This window comes from Microcaecilia unicolor, chromosome 10 (genome assembly GCF_901765095.1).
Source record: "Microcaecilia unicolor chromosome 10, aMicUni1.1, whole genome shotgun sequence".
Lineage (NCBI taxonomy): Eukaryota > Metazoa > Chordata > Amphibia > Gymnophiona > Siphonopidae > Microcaecilia > Microcaecilia unicolor.
Window position 1 is genome coordinate 91,854,128 of NC_044040.1, and position 24,162 is coordinate 91,878,289.

Here is a 24,162-nt window from a genome sequence, read left to right on the forward strand (position 1 = left end):
CGTTGCCGCTATATATCCAAACAGGAAAAGTTGCAATCTTTGTAATCCATAGGGAAACTCTAGATCAATTGGCCTTTTCCTCTATAGTTGTATGTCCCGATACTTGCCGTCTCAGGCGTCCACGCCCCTGGGAGACCCGCTGCCATTTGGATTTGTGGCTCTTTGATGGGTCTTTTAGTGATTGTGATCGACCTGTTTCCGCCGACGATTCCGGATCCATATATTCTTGAGCCTCATCGATTGATGTTACTCTTCGCTGTTTGCCTTCTCGATAGAATACTAGGGCAAACGGGTGCTGCCATTTGTATTTAATGCCATCTGCTCGCAGGTGTTCTGTCAGCGGACGTAATGCTCTCCTGCGCTTGAGCGTTGTAGCTGATATGTCGTGATATAATTCTATAGGGTATGTTTCCCAGATAATAGGCCCGTTCGCCCCTCGCCTTATGCATGACTTCTCTTTAGTCTTAAATTCTGTGAAACATGCCACAATAAACTTGGGCACATTAGCTTTACGCGAGCCCAACGCCCGGTGTGCCCGCTCTATTCGGATGGATTCGGGGGCCACAACCTGTTCCGGCGTGGATAGAAGGTGGGCTGCCAATGCCTGCACCACTTGCTCACTTTTATTATACTCCGGTAATTCGGGTAGGCCCCTTATCCTAATGTTTGCCCGTTGGCTCCTGTTCTCGAGGTCTTCCACCTTGTCAGTGAGAAACCGTACCTCTGATTGCTGTTCCAGCAGTTGCCTCTCAATCGCATTTATAGAGTCCGCGTGTTCTTCTAGGCCAGCCTCAGTCTCATTGACTCTGTTTCCCAGCTCTTTTATCTCTCCCCGCAGGTCTGCCCCCAACTGAGCAAATTCTCTGCGCATTTCTTTCATCTCCGATTTTATATCCTGGAACCATGTTCGCAGCTGGTCCCATTTATCCGGCTGCATATCACCATCTTCACTGTTGACTTTAGGGTCCGCTGGCGAGCATGGCCTCATGGCGCTCACGTTCGCGCCTTTTTCTGCGGCCTGTGTTTCTGGCGCCTGTTCTCGCTGCCGAAATGCGTAGGCGTTTAAATTCGTCGTTTTAAGCTTGGAGTTCGACATCATTAGGTCCGCGACCTTTCGTCTCGCTTCTGGTGCTTTTAGAATCCACCCGTGGGCTCAGACAGCAATATTTTTATCTCCTTTTTAAGCTGGCTATCAGGAGCTCCACTTTCAAGCTGCCATTGCGGAGCGTGACGTCACTTCCTCTCCGCCTCCGAGGTGTTCTTGACCAGCCAATCGTCGAGATATGGGAACACGTGCACTCCCAGCTTGCGTAGATACGCCGCCACCACCACGAGGCACTTTGTAAAACCCGTGGGGCAGAGGCGAGCCAAAGGGCAGCACACAATACTGAAAGTGCCGTGTGCCCAGACAGAATCTGAGATACTGTCTGTGAGCTGGCAGTATCGGGGTGTGAGTGTATGCGTCCTTTAAATCCAGGGAACATAGCCAGTCGTTTTTCTGAATCATAGGCAGAAGGGTGCCCAAGGAAAGCATCCTGAACTTTTCTTAGACCAGGAATTTGTTCAGGCCTCTCAGGTCTAGGATGGGACGCATCCCCCCTGTTTTCTTGGAATAGAATCCTGCCCTTCCTGCCCGGGTGGTACGGGCTCGACCGCATTGGCGCTGAGAAGGGCGGAGAGTTCCTCTGCAAGTACCTGCTTGTGATGGGAGCTGAAGGATTGAGCTCCCGGAGGACAATTTGGTGGCAGGGAGGTCAAATTCAGGGCGTAACCGCACCGCACTATTTGGAAAACCCACTGGTCGGAGGTTATGAGAGGCCACCTTTGGTGAAAAAATTTCAACCTCCCTCCGACCGGCAGATCGTCCGGTACGGACACTTTGAGGGCGGCTATGTTCCCATGGATCCAGTCAAAAGCCCGGCCCCGGCTTTTGCTGTGGAGGCGCAGGGGGCTGCTTAGGCACACGCTGTTGACGAGAACGAGCGTGCTGGGGCTGTCCCTGTGCCTGACGAGGCCTTCGGGCCGGCTGGGTGTACCTACGTTGGTGAAAGCATAGGGCGCAGCCTGCCGGGCCCGGGAAAAACGTCCACCTGCTGAGGTGGATGCTGAAGGCGCCCGGTGGGAGAGCTTGTCGAGGGCGGTTTCCCGCTGATGCAGTTGGTCCACCCAGCTGCTCGACCTTCTCGCCAAAGATATTATCCCCCCGGCAAGGGACGTCGGCCAGTCCTCTGCTGGGTGCGGTTGTCCAGGTCAGAGGCACGCAGCCATGAGAGCCTAAGCATCACTATACCTTGGGCCGCAGCACGAGATGCCACATCACAGGTGTCATATATACCCCTGGACAGGAACTTTCTGCACGCCTTCAGCTGCCTGACCACCTCCTGAAAACGCCTGGACTGCTCCGGCGGGAGCTTATCAACCAGGTCCGCCAGTTGCTTCACATTGTTCCGCATGTGGATGCTCATGTAGAGCTGGTAAGACTGGATGCGGGTCACGAGCATGGAAGATTGGTAGGCCTTCCTCCCAAACGAGTCCAGAGTGCGAGACTCCCGCCCCGGGGGCGACGAGGCAGTATCCCTCGAACTCCGTGCCCTCTTGAGAGCAGAGTCCACAACCGCCGGGTCATGAGGCAATTGGGGCCGCATTAACTCTGGGTCCGAGTGGATTCTGTATTGGGACTCTGCTTTCTTGGGAATGGTGGGATTAGATAATGGTCTCAACCAGTTCCGAAGCAGTGTCTCCTTGAGGACATTGTGCAACAGTACCATGGAGGACTCTCTAGGTGGTGATGGATAGTCGAGGACCTCGAGCATCTCAGCCCTCGGTTCATCCACAGAGACCACGGGGAAAGGGAATGCAAATAGACATATCCCTGACAAAGGAGGCAAAGGAGAGGCTCTCAGGGGGCGAGAGCTTCCTCTCTGGTGAAGGAGTGGGGTCGGAGGGAAGGCCCACAGACTCCTCTGAGGAGAAATATTTGAGGTCCTCCTCCTCCCCCCACGAGGCCTCTTCCTCGGTGTCGGACATAAGCTCGTGCAGCTGAGTACTCAACCGGGCCCGGCTCGACGTCGAGGCACCGAGGCCTCGGTGGTGTCGTCGAGCGGTGGACTCCCGCGCTGGCGGGGATGAAGCTCCCTCCATCGACGTCGACGGGGACTCCACCTGCGTGGCGGTCGAGACCGGCGCCGCAAGCGGCGGCGGCGACGAAGGCCTCGGCACCGGGCTAGAGCTCGCCGGCGCCACAGTCAACGACGCCGAGGGCGCAAGCACCCCCGGCGCCGGCACAGTCTGGCGCATCAGCCCTTCCAGGATCCCCGGAAGGATGACTCGGAGGCACTCGTCAAGCCCGCCATCGGGAAAGGCGAGGGGGCCGGTAGAGGCGTCGGTGCCGGAAGCTGTTCGGGTCCAGGAGACTGCACCGATGGCGACTGATGACGGTGCTTCTTCGTTTTCTTGCGGTGCCAGTCATCGGCGCTCGGTGGAATGGAGGAGGAGGAGGTCGATCCCCCTCGGCCTCGAGGGACCTGGTCCGACAGGGTTCGGTCCCGAGGGCCCTGGGTAGAGGGAGTGACCGGGGCCGATTGCCCACGCGGCCTCTCACCCCTGCCGTCACCGGAGGACCGGCGGGCGACGGGACCTGTGCTCCTGGGGTCGATGCCATCGGTGCCGATTTCGTGGACATCGATACCGGTACCGATAGAAACCGGCCGTCGATACCCGATACCGATGCCGTCGAAGTCGACGTCGAGGGGCCGGCGCAAGTTCCAAAAAGACGGTCCCGAAGAACTTGCCTCGCTACTTGTGTCCGTTTCCGGAGACCGAGACACAACTTGGTATCGTGCTCCGGCCCGAGGCACTGGAGGCACCAAGCGTGAGTGTCGGTCTGCGAGATATGCCGGCCGCACCGACCACACTTTTTAAATCCACTCGGGACCTTCGAGGACATCGACAGAAAAATCGCGTCGGCGAAATCAAAGTCGTCGATGGTGGCGGTAAAAATCACACCTCGAAAATAAATCGACCGCGCGGCCACAAGGCCGCAACGCGACGCCCCCGCTAAGAGACGAGGGAAAATCAAGTTCAGCGCGTTTTTTTTTTTTAGAGAAAACTAAAGAGAAACGCGGCAACGAAAAAAAGAAGAAGATTCGCAAACAACGCGATCCGGTTTCCGGGGCGACAGAGAGAGAGTACGAACACAGCTCTCTCCAGCGCGGAAAAGAAAAGACTGAGCGGGAACGGTCGCGCACGGGCGGGAAGACAGCCGCGCATGCGTGGTGGCCGTGCCCTGCGTGCGGACCGCCCGCGAAGTTTTTGTTCCGGTTGGTGGGGGCTGCCGTGGACGTCAACCCAGTCGTGAGAACAAGCAGCCTGCTTGTCCTCGGAGAACTATAGCTACATCATGCAAGGTTCAGCGTTAGGAGTCACGGACCAAGAAAGGGATCTAGATGTCATCATTGATGATACGTTGAAATCTTCTGCTCAATCTGCTGCTGCGGCTAGGAAAGCAAATAGAATGTTCGGTATCATTAGGAAAGGGATTGAAAACAAAAATAAGGATATTATTCTGCCATTGTATCGCTCCATGGTGCAACCGCACCTCGAGTATTGTGTTCAATTCTGGTCGCCGCACCTCAAAAAAGACATAGTGGAATTGGAAAAGGTGCAGAGAAGGGCGACAAAGATGATACAGGGGATGGGATGACTTCCCTATGAAGAAAGGCTGAAGAGGCTGGGGCTCTTCAGGTTGGAGAAGAGGCAGCTGAGGAGAGATATGATAGAGGTCTATAAGATAATGAGTGGAATGGAACGAGTCGATGTGGAACGTCTGTTTACGCTTTCCAAAAATACTAGGACAAGGGGGCATGCGTTGAAGATGCAGTGTGGTAAACTTAAAATGAATTGGAGGAAATATTTCTTCACTCAACGCGTAATTGGACTCTGGAATTCATTGCCGGAAAAAGTGGCTAAGGCGGTTAACTTAGCGGTCCTTCAAAAAAGGGTTGGACGGCTTCCTGGAGGAAAGGCCATAGTGTTATCGAATGGACGTGGAAATAATCCACTATCTCGGGATGGGTGGGACAAATTGCTTGTTCTTTTGGCTGCTGTCGGTGACAGGGTGCTGGGCTTGATGGACCCTTGGTCTGTCCCAGCATGGCGATGCTTATGTACTTAAATTATCCAGACGACAAAGCGCCACATACTCTGCGTAAAAATCTCCCCCTTCCACTCCCCTCCAAAAAGGAGGGAAGAAAGAGAGGCTGATAAAGAAGAAAAGCCAAACCACAGCCGGTAAGAAAAGAGGAACCGTATGCAAGGTCACTCCAGAAGGCAACAAATTGCAGAAAAATCAGCTCGGCACAGCAGCAATAAAATTCAGACATTCTGCGTGCTGAAGAACTGGCAACCAGAACACCGCTTGCGAGTAAGCTCCCAAGTGAAGCCTGCTGCAAAGGATAAAAAGGAGTCCGAAGCAATGCTCGGTAGACAAGGAGCCCTAAGCTAGGCTCGAAAAACAAGAACGAGGTTTCAGGGCAAACAAGGTCACAGCAGCAGAGGAGCAAAGCACTCTGCAAGAAATGCACCACATCCGGGTGCGAAGCTGACCTTTCAAAAAATCCAGACACTCTCTTACAGAAGCAGGCTACCGCCACCTGCACCCAAAGCAAATTAGAGGCCAGGCCCTTCTGCAACCCATCCTGCAAAAAGAAATCAATCGCTAAGGAGCAGACACCCACAATGGGGACCAAGCATGGGCTGCAACCATACCTCAAAAAATCCTCTATACCCGAGAATAAGTGGTCGAAGTGGATCACATACAAGCTCACAATAGAGCAACAATCACTGTGTCTGAAGAACTCTGCTCCTCAGAGTCAACCTCTCAAAAAACCAGGCTGTAAGACCAACGCAAGAGGGATCCTCCGCTCTGTAACAGACCCTGAAGGAAAAACACCGGAGTCTAGCGGAATTCGAAACGGAGGCACCACCAGGAGCCACACCAGATTGACATACCAAGGGTGCCGTGGCCAATCCAGAGTAAACCAGAATGACTCGACCCCGGTGGCAAGCAATCCGAAATAACTCGGCCGCAGAGAGGCCACAGAGGAAACATTATCGAAGAACGTCCTCTGACTAAAGAAGGAGCTGAACAACCAGCCCTGCCGAATCGCCCTCTTTCTGATGACAAAAGAAAGAAGGCACCTTGCGTCCAGCCAGGACACCATCAGATCTACCTCCGGAGCTCTCACCTGAGGCCAAACTGAAGAAGCACTGGTGCAGAATAACCATTCTGCTGAGACCAGAAGATGGCAGAAAAAGAGAGCTCACCATAGGAAAAGTCCGCAAAGTGGGCCATGGAGAACGGAGAACAAGATCCTCTGCCCACTCCATGGGCGTGACATCCTTGGTGGCCAGGGCCCTCCCACCCTGTCGAAGAAGCAGTCACCGCGGTCATGTCTCCAACGGCACAAACAACGCCTGGCCCACAAGTCCTGAAAGGCTACAAGACGAACAGCACCAAAAACAGGTCCAGACGTGAGATCGGTCACACCGTCTCCTGTGCCATCCACCACCCTTGGAGGCAAGAAGAAGGAACCAAAGGGCTCTCCAGTCCAAAAGACTTGTATCCGTGACCACACCATCGACTGCGAAGGTGCCAAGGCATCCCCTCCACAGGGAGGAATTGCAGAGCTACCAGTTCATGCGCAGCTGTGCCAAAAACAGCCATGGAAGAAGCCGCTGACACTCCTGAGACACAGGAGACTACCTGCCGAGAAGCGAGAGCTGTAGATGTCGCATGTGAGCACAGCCCACGACACTACCTTCAAAGTAGCCACCACAGCGCCCAAGACATGAACACACTGCGCACCAGAGTCTGAAGAAAGATTCTCCAGTCCTCGGTCAAGAAAAAAATTGTACTAGGCCTGTCTGGGATGGGATGAGGTGGCTCATTTGAAGGGTGACCACCCAGCCCAAGGATTCCAAAGTGAGAAGACCCGGGAAGATTAAATCTTGGTACTCGCCTGATAATTCATTGCCGCCAATTACACATGCTTTTTACCTACAAGTTACTGGTAAAATACCAGATAATTTGAACTCTCAGGGTGCAATGAATTTAACAGGCTTCCTAGAATCATCACTAGAAGTGATTACACAAAGAACTACTTTATTAGTTACGTTTGCACTGGAGATGGATAGGAATGCTGTGCTAAAATTATCTTTGAGTCATTTAGATTCTTTGTTTATGGGTTTAAAAATAAGAGTGTTTCCAGACTTATCAAGGGAAACACAACAAAGACGTAAATGTTTCTTTCTTTGCGACCCAGAGTTATTGCTCTGGGGCTAATTTTCTTTTGAAGTTTCCCTGTATTTGTAGAATAATATTTCAGACAAAACAACATCAGTTTTTTGATCCCAAACAACTGGAAAATTTCCTAGTAAGCAGAGAGGATATTAATGTGCGAGTTTAAGACCATAATGTAACACTGTATAGCAGCTTTGAGTTAACCCTCCGGCATGATACAAGTCTTGATTTAATGATGGAATATTTGTTTTGTTTTTCTCTTTTTTTATTTTCCTTAAATCTTGGATTGTTCATCTGAATTATGTGGTCGATAGAAAGAATTGATTTTGTGGAGATTTGTTCTTTTTTTTTTTTTTTCAAATAATAATAGTGAATGTTTTGTGTAATATCATTCTGAAATGAATGTTATGATTTGTTAAATTAATAAAGAAAATTATAAATTAAATAAATAAATAAATAAATATTGGTACTCGTCTAGAGCGGGGTGAACTCTGATGCCGTACTTGCAGAGAATGCCGCAACACTCCCAAACCTAGGAAAAGGTGAATGGAGACGTAGCCATGCCGAAAGGCAAAGCCTGGAACTGAACATGAGGGGACAGAGTGGCCAACCAAAGAAACTGCAGATGAGGGGGCCAAAGAGGCAAGAGCAGAAACACTTCCAAGAGGAGAAGTACAGGGAAGGACGCTAAATTTAAGTAGCTGTGCAATATAGCTAGCTGTCCAATATAAAGAAAAAGTGCAATAAAAGCCTTGGAGGCACTACAACATACAGCTAGCTCCGCTCATTCTGCCTCGCCTCACCCTATGCTTGGAACAACCTTCCTGAGCCCTTACGCCAAGCCCCCTCCCTGCCCGTCTTCAAGTCTTTTCTTAAAGCCCACCTCTTCAATGCTGCGTTCGACACCTAACCCTTACCGTTCAGTGAATCCAGACTGCCTCAATTTGACTGCCCCTATCGGACCGACCGTTCACTTGTCTATTAGATTGTAAGCTCTTTGAGCAGGGACTGTCTCTCTTTGTTAAATTGTACAGCGCTGCGTAACCCTAGTAGCGCTCTAGAAATGTTAAGTAGTAGTAGTAGTAGGTGCCGCTGATACAGTGGAAGCTGCAGCTGGTATGCAATAGTTTGACCAATGTCAAAGTGCCATACTAAAAAAGCAGAGCTGCTGTGGAAGACCAACACAGCTAACCTCTAGCACTGTAGCATAGTGTTAGCTGTCCCAGCTAAGCAAAGAACTGCTTGTCAAGGCAAACAATGTGGGAGAGTGAATTAAAATATGCCCCATATGAAAAGGAGCCAAGGACCAAAGCTTCAATAAGAAGCACAAACCAGTCTTAAACCTGAAAGCCAGCCATCTTCCAGAAAAAAAAAAAAAAAACTATTTGCTGAAACTACTGCACCTGGAGATAATGCCCCCATAGCAGCACTGAGGTTCCATGGTTACCATGGAGACTGGAGTACTAGCCCCAGAAAATAACAATATGTAACATTTCTCACAGAAACTTGGAGCCAAAAGAACTAAGCCTGGAAACTCCCTTGTAAAGGTGCAGAAAAAAAAAAGAAAACCTACAACATCTGTATTCCCACACAGTCTCCCATCCAAGAAGAAATCAGGCCCAACCCTGCTGAGCTTCCAAGATCAGAGCAGATCAGGCACACTTAGGGTAGTGTGCCCACAGGCAATACCTATACTGCCAAAATAAAGAGTTTTCCACAAAAGAAGTGACAGAAACTTTCAGGGTGTTTAAGTAACTGCCCTCAGAGAAAAAATTGAGGGGACCGAAAAGTCTGTAAATAAAAATATGAAATAGGCCAACACAGAAGGAGCCCTGCTCTATGCTAGTCACTGTTTCCCACACCAGGAACAGCCTTTAGCCAACGCAGGAACTATAAGAAAAATTTAACTCACCACAAACAAACAGTGAGGCCTACTGGAGACTGCTGCCATCAATGCACCCACTTAGGCAAACATGGCTTTCCAGTTCAGGTGATTCTTGCTGCCTCTGTGCAGAAAGGGACTGCCCCTAAAAGACTCCCTCCAAAAAGAGAAAGACAGGGAAGCAATAGAACCTACTGCTGATCTGGAGAGTAAACATCCCGTCTTTGGGGCAGGGTCCATCAGTGGAGACTGAGACGGAACAAGCCAGAAATCTCCAAAGGATGAACTAAAAAGGAACTGTCAGTTGCCCTACCAGACTTCTGCAACATATTGGCATATGGAGCAGCAGACTGAACTCGGGGTGTGGGGGGGGGGGGGGGGGGGGGGGGGGGGGGTGGGGGAGGGGGGGGGGGAGGAGGAGAGGTCAGAAGCCCCCAGAATGGCTGGTTGATGTGCATCCCGAAAAACAAGGTGCACCGCAGAAGGACCATCAGATCCCTTCTGGAAAACCTTGCAGTCTAGAACCCATCCGCCCGAGATGGGTGTAAAACTTCCCTCGAGCCCAAAGCTATCGAGGGGGAAAACAGAGAGAGGTCCCAATGCCCCCATCTCCGATATGGCACCCAGCCGCCTCTCCTGGAACACCAGATCTACCGCAGAGGGTAGCAAAGTCATTAACTGTACCCGAAGAAACCCTCTAAAGGGGTGGGCTACAAACAAATACTAAGGGGGCAAAATCCACTTCAACCAGTGGACGTGGGGAAAAAGGACAAATGAATCTGAAGCACAAAACAATTCCCCCAAATCAGGAGAGGTCGGTACAGAACCTGAAGGGTCCCCATAGCAGAGTTTCAGCCGCCAACAGCTGGAAGAGCGGCGAGCCACATCAGGATAGGCGCCTAAAGGAAATGGTGTGTGCACCTGACATCTCAAAGCAGGAATTCTCATTTTAGAGAAAGAAAATCCCTGGTGCCTGCCTGGCCTTTGTGCACCCGGCAACATACGTCCCTGCTGCTGCCAACCCTTGCTCAGAATACGAGCCCCTATGTTGGCCTCCGCACGCCAATACCGCATGTGCCCCAATGGCAGAAAAAAATGCACTCACCAAGACGCGCAGCCAGACTTCTCGCCAACAGCAGGATCTCCCAGGCAAGCCTGCCACCAAACCGGCTCAGCAGGCTTCACACACACAGCAACTCCAGAAACACTGCACCCAAGGCTCCTCTTAGCAACATGCTGCCCTGTTGCAGTTGCAGAGCCTGTGTCCCGAATCGCTTTTTTTTTTTAACAGCTGATAACAGCAGCAACAGAGGTCTGTTGTGGACTAGAAGGTTTTTGTTTTGAGGAAGGCTACAGCCCAAACTCTGGGAGAAAAGGGACAGGCCCAAGAGACAAATCCTGGAGCTGCAGAGACACCGTCTACCACCTGCTAGAGATAGAGATATCTGAAGTGAAGGAGGAGCTGGCTGTCTGGTATCACTGCCTTCAGCTTTGTAATCTCTATCTCCACCTACCGAACATTCTTCGGTGCATGGTGCCATTAAGAAACAACTTTGTTTCTTTGTATCCATCCGCTGACTGACTGAGAAAATCCACTAGTTCTGGACTGGTCTGGCATGGACACTAAAGAAAAAGTTTTATTTTTGGGGGGTGGGACTATATATATGGGGGGGATCAAATGTGTAAATAGTTTATTTTTTTAGGGAGGGGGTTATGAATGGAAGTGGTGGGGGAAGTTCAACAACGTATACATATTTCTTGCTGTCTGATGTTGGGTTAACTGTACTATGAGTGCAGGTGTCTGTTGGGGAGAGGATCATATGAGGTAGCTTGGTGGATCTAATAGGTGTTCACCTGATAGCAAAGAGGAGACTAGACGATGTATTTAACATATTTTGCATAACAACAAACCCAAAATGGAACACAACTGTGTTTGAAATAAAAACAAATGTCATACCAGATAAACTGGAGTCCACAATTTTCAAAATGTTGGTCTCCTGAAAATAATTTCTAGGACTTATAAAACATAACTTTATTATATGTGCCAGGCACTAAGGTGGTGGCTGCTTACTGGCAGCATTATTTTGGAGCTCTCGGACAGTTGACAAGACATGCTGGTCCGGGCTTGCCTCCGCCAATCGATGTGCCCCTAGATGGAGTAGCTTCCCACTCAGATAACCAAGGTGATGACCATGAGGCCCCCAGGACAAAAGAGGTGTTGAAAGTCCAGCAGCAGTTTCAATTCCCTCCGACAGGATCTGCTGCTAGCCTTCATGCAGATACAACCGATCATGGGCCTCATTGTCGCCACCACAGAGGGGATACAGGCCAAGATACATGTCCTCACAGAGGCCACAAAGTAGTTGGGGCATGTATCTCCAGTCCCTCATCATAGCCCCCATACCCACAGCTTTAAGACCAAATGAACATCTTGTTGTCAACTGTCCGATTATGAGGTAGTGTCCATCTCTGAGGGATAAAGCAGAAAAGACTACCTGTAGATGAAACAAAGATTAAGTAAGCAGCAGTGAAACAGTGGATTCTTTCAATGATTACAGTATAAGTTTTACACAAATGTCACTGCTACTCAAAACCTGAGACCTGAAACTTCGCAAACACCACCAAAATTGACCCCCCCCCCCCCCCCCCCCCCCAAACAACAACTTATTCTTACCTGCAGTACTGGCCTCTGCAGCATTCTTTCAATCTTTCACTTGCTTGTGTTTAGCCACAGTACCTAGAAAAAAAAAAATAAGAGGCCAATTATATATCCACTAGCCGTTGAGCCCGTAAAAACGGGGCTAGTAAAGGAAGGGGGGGGGGGGGTTGAAAGTCCCCCCCCCCGGATAGGTCGCCGCCGCCGCCCCCCGGAGTCCCCTCCGCCACCCGGGCTGGGTATGTGGCTTCACTATTCAAACCGCCGGAACGCAGCACACAGCTCATCTGAGCTGCCGTCGGCCTTCCTTCTTCTCTGCGTGTGTTCCGCCCTCGTGTGACGTAACGTCGGCGAGGGTGGGACACAGGCAGGTAAGGAAGGCCGACGGCAGCTCAGATGAGCTGTGTGCTGTGTTCCGGCGGTTTGAATAGTGAAGCCAGGTACCCGGGCCGGGTGGAGGGTGGGTGGCAGCGGCGGTTCCCTCACTCGCAGGTGCGCAGGTTCCCTCTCTGTCACGCCCCCGTCATCATGTATTGATGCAGGGGCGGGACAAAGAGGGTCTCTACTGCGCATTTGCGAGTGAGTACGCCTCTTGCCATGTTTGATATAACCATTCTACAAATTCAAAGGTAATATGACATCAGTATTTTAACATGGCAGTCACATGAATAATTACAAATCATTAAGAAATACTACACTACAAAAACTCAATACCCTTTTATGCTGCCATCACATTACAAATGGCTCTCTAGAACACTTCCACAGCTGTAGAAAGTATCAAAGCTTAAACCTTAAACTAGTTAACATTTAGAATGGATGTGGTGGTGTGGACGAGTTTGGTAGTTCATCGTGGGGACGGCTGGGTCCCATGGTGGGAAAAGCAAGTACGTTTGATGGAGGGTGTCTGTCAAGGTTTCTTTACTGCATATGGGGACACCTAAGGGTGCAACTTGTGTATCCTGGAATGTGTCTGGAGTTAACTCACCGATTAAAAGAGCTAAGATTCTGCAGTATCTAAGTGCACATAAGGCTGATATTGTTGGGTTGCAGGGAACTAAGCTCAATGACGTATAGCATCAAAAACTGAAGCGTTCATGGGTGGCTCAGTGCTATTATGCGTCTGCGCCGAAAAATAAGGCTGGGGTAGCCATCTTAATTCGCAAGATGGTTCCCTTTGTGCATCATAAGGTCACTGCAGATGCAGAGGGGCGAAATGTGATTGTGGAGGGGAAATTACATCAGTCTAGTCTCATGTTAGTTTCTGCTTATGCGCCTAATGTTTCTCAACAAGTCTTCTTTAGAACATTAGTTGCTCAATTGTCTGGGATTTCTGGGCCAAAAATTATTTTGGGGGACTTTAAAGCAATTCTTGATCCAAATATGGATACCACGGCTGGAATACAGAGGTTTAGGCCTAGAACCACAAAGGGGTTGGGGGTCCTGCTGAGTTTAGATCTGGTGGATTCTTGGAGTGTACTTCATGCTCTAGAGCAGGATTTTACACGTCTCGAGGGCACATGCAACGAAATCTAGAATAGACTACATATTTATATTGAGGGATATATTTCCTCAGATAAAGAAGGAAGATATTGTAACTCTGGTGATTTCTGATCACACACCTGTATATATCACCGTAGATTTGGAAGGAAACAGGAGTAGGAGCAAGGGGGAGGTGGAAGTTTCCAGCGCGTTTATACACAGATCAGACCCTTAGGAAATATCTTAGTCAAAAATGGGAAGAGTATCTGCACAATAACAAAGAGCATAGAACAAACCCAACTTTGTTGTGGGAAGCAGGGAAGACAGTTATCAGAGGAGACATTATAGCTTTTGTTGTTAAGAGGAAGAGACAGCAGGCTAGTAGGATGATTGAGCTGGAAAGAAAGATTAGGATGCTGAAGAGCCAGATGGGCTCAAGTCCCACAGAGGCGGGTAGACATGCCTTGGAGAGAGCTCAAGGGCACTCAATAGTTTACTTCAGGAACAGGTGCAGAAAAATGTCTTCTATCATCAGTTCAGATTCTTTAAATTTGGAAACAAGCCGGGTAAGCTGCTGGCAAACCTTACTAAAAGATGGTCAGGTATGTCTGTACTTTCTGTGCTCTATGACTCTGGGGGTTGGGTAGTGACAGATCAGAAGAAGTTGGAGCAGATGTTTGCCCAATTTTATAGATCACTATATACGGCAGAGGGGGGTGGACAGCAGGATAAAATGGAGACATTCCTTCATGCATGTAATCTGCCAAAAATATCAGAGGAAGAACAACTCAGGTTAAATGAGCCCATATCAGAGTCTGATATGCTGATATGCTATATGCAGAGTGCTATTAAGAACCTCAAACTACATAAATCCCTGGGGCCAGATGGGTATAGCGGAGAGTTCTACAAAATTTTAAACGTGCAGGTATTGGGCCTTCTGGGTGAATATTTTGAAGCAGATGTGCAGGGCGGGTTCTTTCCCGAGGGTCTAATCAAGCATGGATCACAGTTCTCCCTAAGCCATGGAAGGACCCATTGCAGCCAGGGTCCTACAGGCCTATCTCTCTCATAAATGTTGATCTTAAATTGTTGGCGAGGATACTGACTGAGAGGTTGGCACTGGTGATACCTCGGTTGGTGGGAGTTGATCAAGTGGGTTTTGTGAAAGGTAGGCATGCTGGAGTAAATGTTAGAAAGTTATTATTGGGTCTTGAGCGATGTGCACAATTGAATACCCCTGCTATGGCTATAAGTTTCGATTCGGAAAAAGCCTTTGACAGAGTGGAGTGGTCTTTTCTATTCACTCTTGGGCTTTTATGGAATCGAGGGTTTTTTTCTGCAGGCTATACGCACCCTATATGCTAATCCATCAGCCGCTGTATTGTAACATAACATAACATAGTAGATGACGGCAGAAAAAGACCTGCATGGTCCATCTAGTCTGCCCAACAAGATAAACTCATATGTGCTACTTCTTGTGTATACCTTACCTTGATTTCTATCTGCCATTTTCAGGACACAGACCATAGAAGTCTTGCCCAGAACTAGCCCCACCATTGGTAAATGGGAATCAGTTGGAGTACTTTCCGTTGGGGAGAGGTACACAGCAAGGGTGCCCTTTATCGCCTTTGTTGTATATTCTTTTTTTGAACCGTTGTTGGAACAACTGAGAAGCGCTAAAAGATACCAGGGATAGTATTATTGCAGAGGTGCACCCCATTAAAGTGTATGGCCTTTGTTGATATGCCGGGTGGTGACAGACCCAAGCAGGACCTGGCAGAGGGTATTACAGTTGTTTGCTGATTTCGGCAATTGTCTGGGCTCAAACTTAATGTATCTAAGTCTGAAGCTTACCAATTATTGTGAGGATGGACGACATGGGGAATGAGTTCCCATTGAAGGAAGCAGAGGGCTCCCTTTATCTAGGTGTGTTATACTCTGCAGACACAAGCAAGTTTGTATGAGTTAAATGTGCTTCCGCTTTTAAGGAAATCGAAGGAGTGCCCTCGCATGTGGATGGGGTTTCCATTGACTCGGTCTGGTAGAATCTTCCTGTAAATATGATTACAGTGCCTAGGTGGCTATATCTGTTGCAGAGCTTACCTTTATGCTGAGAGAGGTAGATTTGAGGAAAGCTCAATAAAGTATTGAGCTCTTTTCTATGGAGGGGTAAGAGAGCTCGGGTCTCTTTGTCTACTCTTATGACTCCTAGGTCTAAGTGAGGGATGGGACCTTCTAGACTTGAGGCAATATAACCTGAGTTGTGGTATGAGGCATGTCAAGAGATTGGCTTCTCGGAACATCTGGGTTTACGCCATTAGTGTAGAGATTGGCTATATGCATCCTTTGTCAGCACCTTATCGTGTTGCATGCTAGAGCAGCACGGTTGACGGAGGCATTCAAGAAGCATGTGATCTGGAGATATATGAGGATTGTGTGGCGGGCTTTATGTAAAGCGTTTCGGGGAACTCGTGGAGTGTTAACTTTTTTGCCGTTGGTGGGGAATTTAGACTTTCCGCCTGGGGGGGGGGAGGCGGGTTTCTTGGGGACAGATAGGGTGGTGGTCATACGGTGGGTGGGAGATTTATTAGACACAGAAGGAAAAATACTCCCTTTTTCGAATTTGTGCGAGAGATATGGTTTGAGGGACTCCGACATATTTTTGTTCTTACATGTGCGACATTATCTCTCTTCCTGCCAAAGGACCAGCTTAGAGCAGATTATGGAGGGTTTGAAGCTGGAGGATGGAGGTGCACCCTCGACTATCCAACTATGTTTAGAGCGCTTTATTAAGTCAGGCCGGCAATCTCTTTACAGAGAGTGGCGGAGGCATGGACGGAGTAATTTACAGAGTAGTGTTGACGTAGGGGTGCTCCAAATGTTCTTGATAATATAGGTAAAAAACCTCTATTAACGAGCTGCACAGAGAGCAGGAGTATAAATTCCTTCTAAGAATGCATATTGCTCCTTGGAGGGCTTTTCGAGCTGGCTTTGCAGACTCCAGTAGATGCCCTAAGTGTGGTTTAGACAATGCTACATTGGGGCATATGTATTGGGCTTGTGGCAAGACACAGGTTTTCTGGGAGGGGGGTAATGAATATAATTGGGTCTGCCAGAACGGTTTGGCAGCGGAAGCAGTGGGATTTTCTACTACCCTGAAAAGGACTGCATATCCCCACAAAATACTTAATTACTCTGACCTTGTATTTGCTCATGATTGCTTTACACAGTCTGGGCAGTGGCAAGCTCCATAATTAGAAAGAAACCCAGTAGTCAGTAGATATCAAACACAATAAATGGCAAGTGACCGACACACCTGCAATGTGCAGTACAGACTTCCCTCTCTGTCCCGCGATGACGTCAGAGGGCGGAACAGAGAGAGAAACTGAGTCGGACTGTGTGACGCTGCCGCCTGGAACGAGCATCGCGCACACCAACCTCCACCCTCCCCCCCCCCCCCCCCCCCGCTCCTGCCCCCCCTCCGTATCGGGCCCCCCTGCACTGACCCCGCCAGTGCCTCTCACCTCCGTGTGGAAGCGCTGCAGGCAGCAGCACAGCGATCTGCTGCTGCCTGCAGCGCTTTCAAACTGAGGTGAGAGGCGCTGTCAGGTCTGTGCAGGGGCACGGAGGGGGAGGGAGCGGCAGTGAGGAGGGTAGCTGGAATCTTGCCCGTTTAACGGGCTTAACGGCTAGTAATAATATAGTTATTAGCATCAGTATCTTACCCAAAGGCAGTACAGGCAAATTAGTTTCATCTCTGGATCACGATGGGAACAACATTCACACAGCAGGTGCAGTCTGATCTATCTCTTCAGCCTTCTGCCCTGTATTACCCTTCAGACTGCCCTTTTTATACCCTTCTGGCTCTATTCATCCCAATGGAGCCTAGCTTTCTCACGCAGAACTCTTTGGGTCCTTATCAGTTGATAAGAATGACTTCACATGTTCCCAAGCCTTCCTCTAGCCCCCTTTTGGATGTTCTCATCCTACTTGCACCTGACCTACTGCTATCTTCCATTAGCCAAAACATCTTCGCTCATGACTTCTTGCAGGTGCTGGTCCCCTTATTGTTTACAGAGCAGATTCCCTCACCCCTGTCAGCTTTCTGGGAACTCACTTCAGCATTTGCTGCAGTGAAATGTATTTGTGTCAGAGATGATCTTGTGTTTTTACAGGCCTAGTTCTTAGCTGAGCCATTGGCCTGTATTTCACTGAGAGCAAGGGGCAGCATATTTCTACATTCCCCTCTTGCCGGCCCGCCCCCCCCCCCCCCCCCCCCGGGGAGCCAGCACACATGACTACTAGTGTGTGGCCATCCTTTCCAGAGGGCTCCTAGAGTCCTGTGAGGAGATATATATATATCTGAGGGTAACATGGGTGCTCTGACATAGTGAGGGACACGGCCATAGCAAGAGTCAGCATGTGGATACATAATTATATGCTGGAATGAAATGCAGCGTTGGATTCCCTTTTATCATAACCACCCCAGGGGCCTAACTGTCCTACACCTACCACCTACTTGGAACACAAGAATTCAATTAGTCTATGTGTCATACAATGGAATCAACAAATTTGAGTGTATGATTGCAATCAACTAATATATCATTATTACAAAGCTGATCATTAGTCAAATTTTAATTGTGTAAGTATAGCTAAAAACTAGAAGTATTAGGGAAGAAATATTTCATTGCATCATTTAAAAAGGATTAATATTGGCCAAATACAAATTTACTAGGGTAAAGAATAACTACTGCAGGTTTAAACAGCAGTCTTATAATTATGAGCAAGATACTGGCAAAACTCTGTGTAATAGATCTAGATCGTATACGAAGGCACTGTTGAGTTATAGTGTTTCTGGAAAATACATAGGAACATAATCTTCTTCTTCCTTTGTTCCAGCAATAAGCTCGGTATCAACCATAAGGCGTTCATACAGGATATAGTGGCCTGTAGGTTCTTTCTTGCTTAAAGCAGTTGCAACTAACTGTTGTACTAAACTTTTGATACAGGGTGTTATACAGCAATTGAGAAATATAAAGGTTCTCCCTAGCATGGTGAACATTTATATAACATTAACAGTGCATAAAACAGCTTGTGATATAAAGGGATAATTCAGTAAAAAGAATAGAATCTTTTAGAAAAGTCCACAATGTGTAGTTTTAAAATATAAGCAGCTAGAAATCAGGTAATTCAAAGTCACTTAAAATTTCATTGATCTGATGAGTAGACAATTTTGGCATCAGAGGATTTTATAAGTCAGTGTAGGTGGTTTTGGTATTGTGAAACAGCAGTCTGTTGAAAGATTCACTCGGCAGGCTCACTCAGACAGGCAGGGGTTCACATGGAAGACATGTTGCATCTAGGAGACTTCTACTGAAAGCTTCTCGTAGTTTCCAGTCAGTTAAACAGTCCATCTAATAGTTGTCCACTTCATTAGTAACATGTCATTAACTTAAGGGAGTTCTTCAGATGTCATTCTTTGCACATTTCAAGGTATATGTAAAAATCTGATCATGTAGACAGACGCATTATCAAACATGAAACAATATCCTGCCATGACAATGCAACTGTAGGGGTCACTGTTCAGAAAACTATACAATCCTTTCACATCTCTTATGCCTTCTAGCGAACTTGCAATAGCTTTTCTAGACATGCTGAACAGTTCACATAACTTAGCTCATTACAAACTATTTTCCTTTTGAGAAGGTCTGTTTTAAACAGGACAGCTGTTTGTTTTCTTCGCTTAAATCTGGAATACGTCATTTCCGACATAGGTATCGGTCAGGAAGTGGTGGCTGATGGTTAGAGGAGGAGTGGCATCGTTGGAGCTGATGGGGGTGGCTGGTGTAGTACTTCCCGGTGCACCAGTCTCTAACTGTAAGAGCTTTTGGATGACTGGAGGCAGAGGCAAGGCTATCATTACCCCTCCCCCTCTTGATGATTGAGAAATCAGCACCTGTACAGATAAGCAGCAGCAGGGGTGCAATTGATAAGGGTATACTAGACAAAAGAAAATACTTGACCTAGTGTTGACCTGTATAGGGAAAAGGGAATATATACAAAGAATTCATTACAGTTAACCACAACAGAAGAAGAGTTAACGAGTATAACAGTAGACAGCATATGATAAGTAGTAGTAGAAACTAGGCAACAGAAATATTAGAAAAACAATTTCATTAGTATATTTCATTATGTCAAGAGTTCCAAATTGTACAGGAAGAAAGTCCTGTGAAAGAAAGACGATATAGAGTAAGAGTGCAAATGCAAAAGTGTCCAGATTAGACGGGAGCAGGCCAAACGGGCGAGTCACACTGTTGTGTCAGTCAATTGTCACGTGGGTCATCTGGTATCAGGTGTGAAGAATTCATTTTGACCCTAAATTCTCCGCTTAGGTTGCTATTCTCGTGCACAGGTTTGAGAAAAGGGCTCCTATTGAAACACCTCCCCCCTTTGTAGCTGGGCTTATCCTTGCGAGAAGGTGGTGTACTCTGGATGCCTTAGACTTCTTGATGACCTGGAGTAGAACTCAGTCTCAAGTTTGGACCTTGCCAAGCTCAATAGGTTGAGGATATGTGGACACTAGTGCTCAACAACAGAGAATGAAAAACAGTCAGAATGGAAGCAAAGAGATGGCCTCCCAGTGGGTTTGTGTGGGAACAATTTCAAACAGCTCAAAAACAAAAGAAAGTTAAAATGTTATAGCATTTCTTTCACAAATGTTAGAGCAATACAGAATGTAAACTCCGTTTTTATGAACAAAGTGTTTCAAACAAGGCAGTGAGAATGACAAACAATGAAATACACGAAAAATTTAGAACCATAAATCTCCATACAGTCAATTTTCTGAATCTGCCATTAATTGATCACTTTCGTTTAATTTTTCAAACACATGCATATATGTGCTATAATCTTTTGTGTGTTTAGACATGAGAATTCTTTGACATATTTGTATTTATTCATGTGCAAATTGTATTTATGTGTTTATATATTTATTCATTGTTTGACCCCCTTTTTTTAATATATGAGAGGATTCATTTAATTTTTAATGTGTATAAATTCACCTTTGCTACCTAGACCAGGCGGTCAGTGAAGGGAAATTTCCACTACATGCAAACTCTGCCCTAGTCACTCTGATTCTGAAACCGGGACGCCCAGAGGATCAAGCAGGGTCCTACAGACCAATATCCCTCTTAAATGTAGATCAAAAGATCTTAGCAAAAGTGTTAGCTAACAGACTGGCTGGGATTCTGCCAAGATTAGTGGGGGAGGAGCAAGTAGGATTTATCAGATCTAGACAGGCAGCAAAAAATATACGACGCCTCCTGATAGCAATGGCTTCAGGACAACTGACAGGGACCCCAACAAATCTTTATTCACTGGATACAGAAAAAGCATTCGACCAAGTCGGGTGGAAATACCTATTCACAGTATTACAATACATGGGGTTCAATGGCTGGTTTTACAATGCAGTGCAGACCTTGTACACAGAGCCCAGTGCCTCCATATTGATGAATGGGATCAAAGCACGTCCCTTTAAAATCTCAAGGGGGACAAGACAAGGCTGCCCACTCTCACCTGCACTATTTATTTTAACACTAGAACCCCTATTAAGAGCGTTGAAAATCATGGAAGGAGTACCAGGAGTGCAGGTAGGGGGGAAGGTGGTCAAAACATTTGCCTTTGCAGACGACCTAATGGTAATTACAACACACCCATATGGAGCCCTAACCAAGATGTTGGAGACAATACAAAACTTTGGACACCTCTCTGGGTTCACCTTAAATGCACAGAAGTCTTTAGCTTTGGAAGTATATCCCGAGCAAAATAAGCCAGATGCCTCAACATTCCCCTTGACCTGGGCGGGAAACAAGATTAAATACTTGGGCACTTATATAACGCAAGATTTATCGAAATTGTACCAAGAGAATATTACCCCATTGCTGGCTACCACAAGCTTGAAACTCAACCAGTGGGAAACCCTACCAATGTCTCTAATGGGTCGTATCTCCCTATATAACATGATGATAGTGCCGAAATGGCTGTATGTTTTCCAAACCCTGCCCTTGTACCTGCGCAAAGAAGATGAACAATCATTAAATAATAAGTTACAACGATTCCTCTGGAGAGGAAAGAAACCTCGTATAGCGATTTCAACATTACAGATACCACGCGAGTTTGGAGGACTCGGGCTGCTGAGCGTACGTCAGTTTTCGGTAGCCTGTGGCATGAGACATATCTCGGACTGGTATAGAACCACCTCAGAGTTTTCGGACACTGAACTAGAAACTGCTTTAATGAATGGAGTACACTTTAGTAGCCTACTACATGGAAAAAGTGGGGAACAATTAGAGATTTTGGACCAATCGCATATACTTCCCACCGCTAAAGCAGTGTGGAGGTGGATTTGCAGATACCACAGATTTTCAAACACCACTACTCCCTTCCTGGCCATATGTGGAAATCCAAAATTTCCCCCTGGGGATTTGCACCGAGCGTTTCGGAACTGGCAAAGTAAAGGCCTAATATATATTATACAGGTCTTAACGGAAGAGGGCAGGGTGAAAGCCTACAAAGACTTACAAAGGCAATATGATTTACCCAACAGAGACTATTTTCACTACATACAACTCAGACACTACATAAATAGCCTGCCTAGGGAACACATCACGGAGGATGTGCAAGAAGAACTGTCATCAGCATATTCACTGCAGGCCCAAAATAGAGTACCAATGAAAATGCACCACAGACATATAAGAGACATGATCATGGAAGTAGACTATCAATTATTGGCTAAAGCATGGAGCTTAGAACTATCAGTCGAGATAACACCCCAAACTCTCACGGATTACATATATTCACTCCAGAGATCCTCAAAATTACTAACATACAGTGAAATGGAATACAAATTTGTGCTACGAACTTATATACCACCAAGGAGGGCATTTCATATGGGGGTTTCCCCAGATGGGGCCTGCCCTAAATGCGCAGCCCCAGGAGTACGTTTAGGCCATATGTTCTGGCACTGCCCAGAAATTCAAAAATTCTGGAGAATGATACAGCAATCCACAACAGCGATGTGGAGGACGACATGGAGAACAGATGCTAAATTACTATTTGGCCAAACTACAACGAGCAGGCCCTGTCCAGTGGGATTTAAGAGCTTTTCATATAGAGCCACAGCAGTGGCAAAGAAAGCGATACTAAGAGAATGGATTACAAATAAATCACCAACGTTACAACAATGGCGAAGTGGTATGATGGATTTCATGAAATTTGAACGACAAATAGCAGAAAGCAACCATGATCCCAGTTTTCACAGAGAAAGTTTTTTTTCAAAATCTGGCATTCCATTCTGGCAGACAACCCTAAAGGGGGCAGATCTCGAATTCTCAACCTCTAAGAACTGACAGCAAGAGACTAAGACAAAGATGTTGATTAATATCCTCCTAGGGTGGGGTAGTTAGTGGGGGGGGTTTTAAGGGGGGGGGGGGGGAGGGGGAGGAGTAGAAATTAGAATAAGGAAATAATAGAAGAAGTTGTTAAGATTAAGGTTTCACACAGAAGTAAATGTATGAAGCGAGAGTAGTGGACGCAATTCTAGACATGTTTAGATTAAGTAGAGAAGACTAGTTGTAGAATAGGGAAGGAAGAGTGTGAATTACAGCAGGAAGTAAGACAATAGTGGGGTGTAGCCCACCTGTGAATACTTAAAGCATTATAACTCTAGTAAACAAATTTTGGAATAAATAACATGGTTGGAGCATAAGGTATATAGGGAGGGGGAGGGGGGGAGAAACTGAGAAAACAAATCTCTACAAATGCAATATGTTACAATGATGGTAGTTTCATAAATGACATCGGATTTGTACGCTATGATAGAAATTGTACAAGTTTATAATGTTGATTATCAATAAAACAGATTTAAAACATAAATTTCACCTTTGAATGCATTTGGTTATCCCTGTTTAATGTATCCAAACCACACTGCTTTCTTACTTTGTGTAGACATGAGAATTCATTTACATATTGTTATTTATTTATATGTACATCATTTTTATACAAGCACACCATTTTTTGTCTTTACATATTTTTAAATATGGAAGAGTTTATTTTTTGATGAATTTACATGTTTATTTTCTTAAAAATTTAATCATCTGTTTAAATTCATATTCACTCTTAAATGCATCTAATTTGTTATTATTATACATACTTTTTTATATAATATTTAAAATTATAAAATTAATTTTAAATATTTAAACGTACATATATGTTGTCTACTTTTATATTGTTTTTATAATTTATGTATTCAAAATTTGATTATAGACTCCTGATGCAGGCCTAACGGCCGAAACACGACGTTGTGTCGAGTCTTTATACCTCAATAAAGATCTTTATTATTATATATCCTTTCAGTCTTTGGAATCCTTGGTCGCCCTCCCACTTTATTTCATTTCTCGTTGTTGTCCGTGGGGCGTCTAGAGTTCCTCCTGCCTTCTGGCGGATATTTTTTTCTCTGAGAGCAAGGGACAGCATATTTCTACAGTAAGCAGGTTCTTATCCGGATGTCTGGGGAGGCAAGTGCCGAGACACCCAGTGGGTTTCTTGTTTCAAGAGGGGACACTGTTGCAGGTAGAGTATATGGCACAACATCTGTTTCTGGCAAAAGCTCTGCTGTTAGCGAAAAAGGTAATATTGGTGCACTGGCGAATGCAAAGAGCCCCTCAAGTAGATATGCAGAAAAAGCTTCTGTTTGAACTAGTGCTTTTTGAGCGCCACGTCATGTTTAATAGAACTGAAAGACAGTGGAAATCTTTTCAGAGCATTTGGGAACCATATTGGTCTCGA

General features: G+C 46.7%; 1 protein-coding gene across 1 annotated transcript in view; it reads right to left on the reverse strand.

The window, feature by feature from the left end:
• Positions 1-24,162, reverse strand: part of SSBP1 (single stranded DNA binding protein 1) — a 145,004-nt gene that overhangs the window by 83,240 nt on the left and 37,602 nt on the right. The window contains exon 2 of the mRNA XM_030215619.1: positions 11,857-11,919. Coding sequence (XP_030071479.1) covers positions 11,857-11,880 — 24 coding nt within the window. The 5' untranslated portion in view covers positions 11,881-11,919. The remainder of the gene's footprint in view (positions 1-11,856; positions 11,920-24,162) is intronic.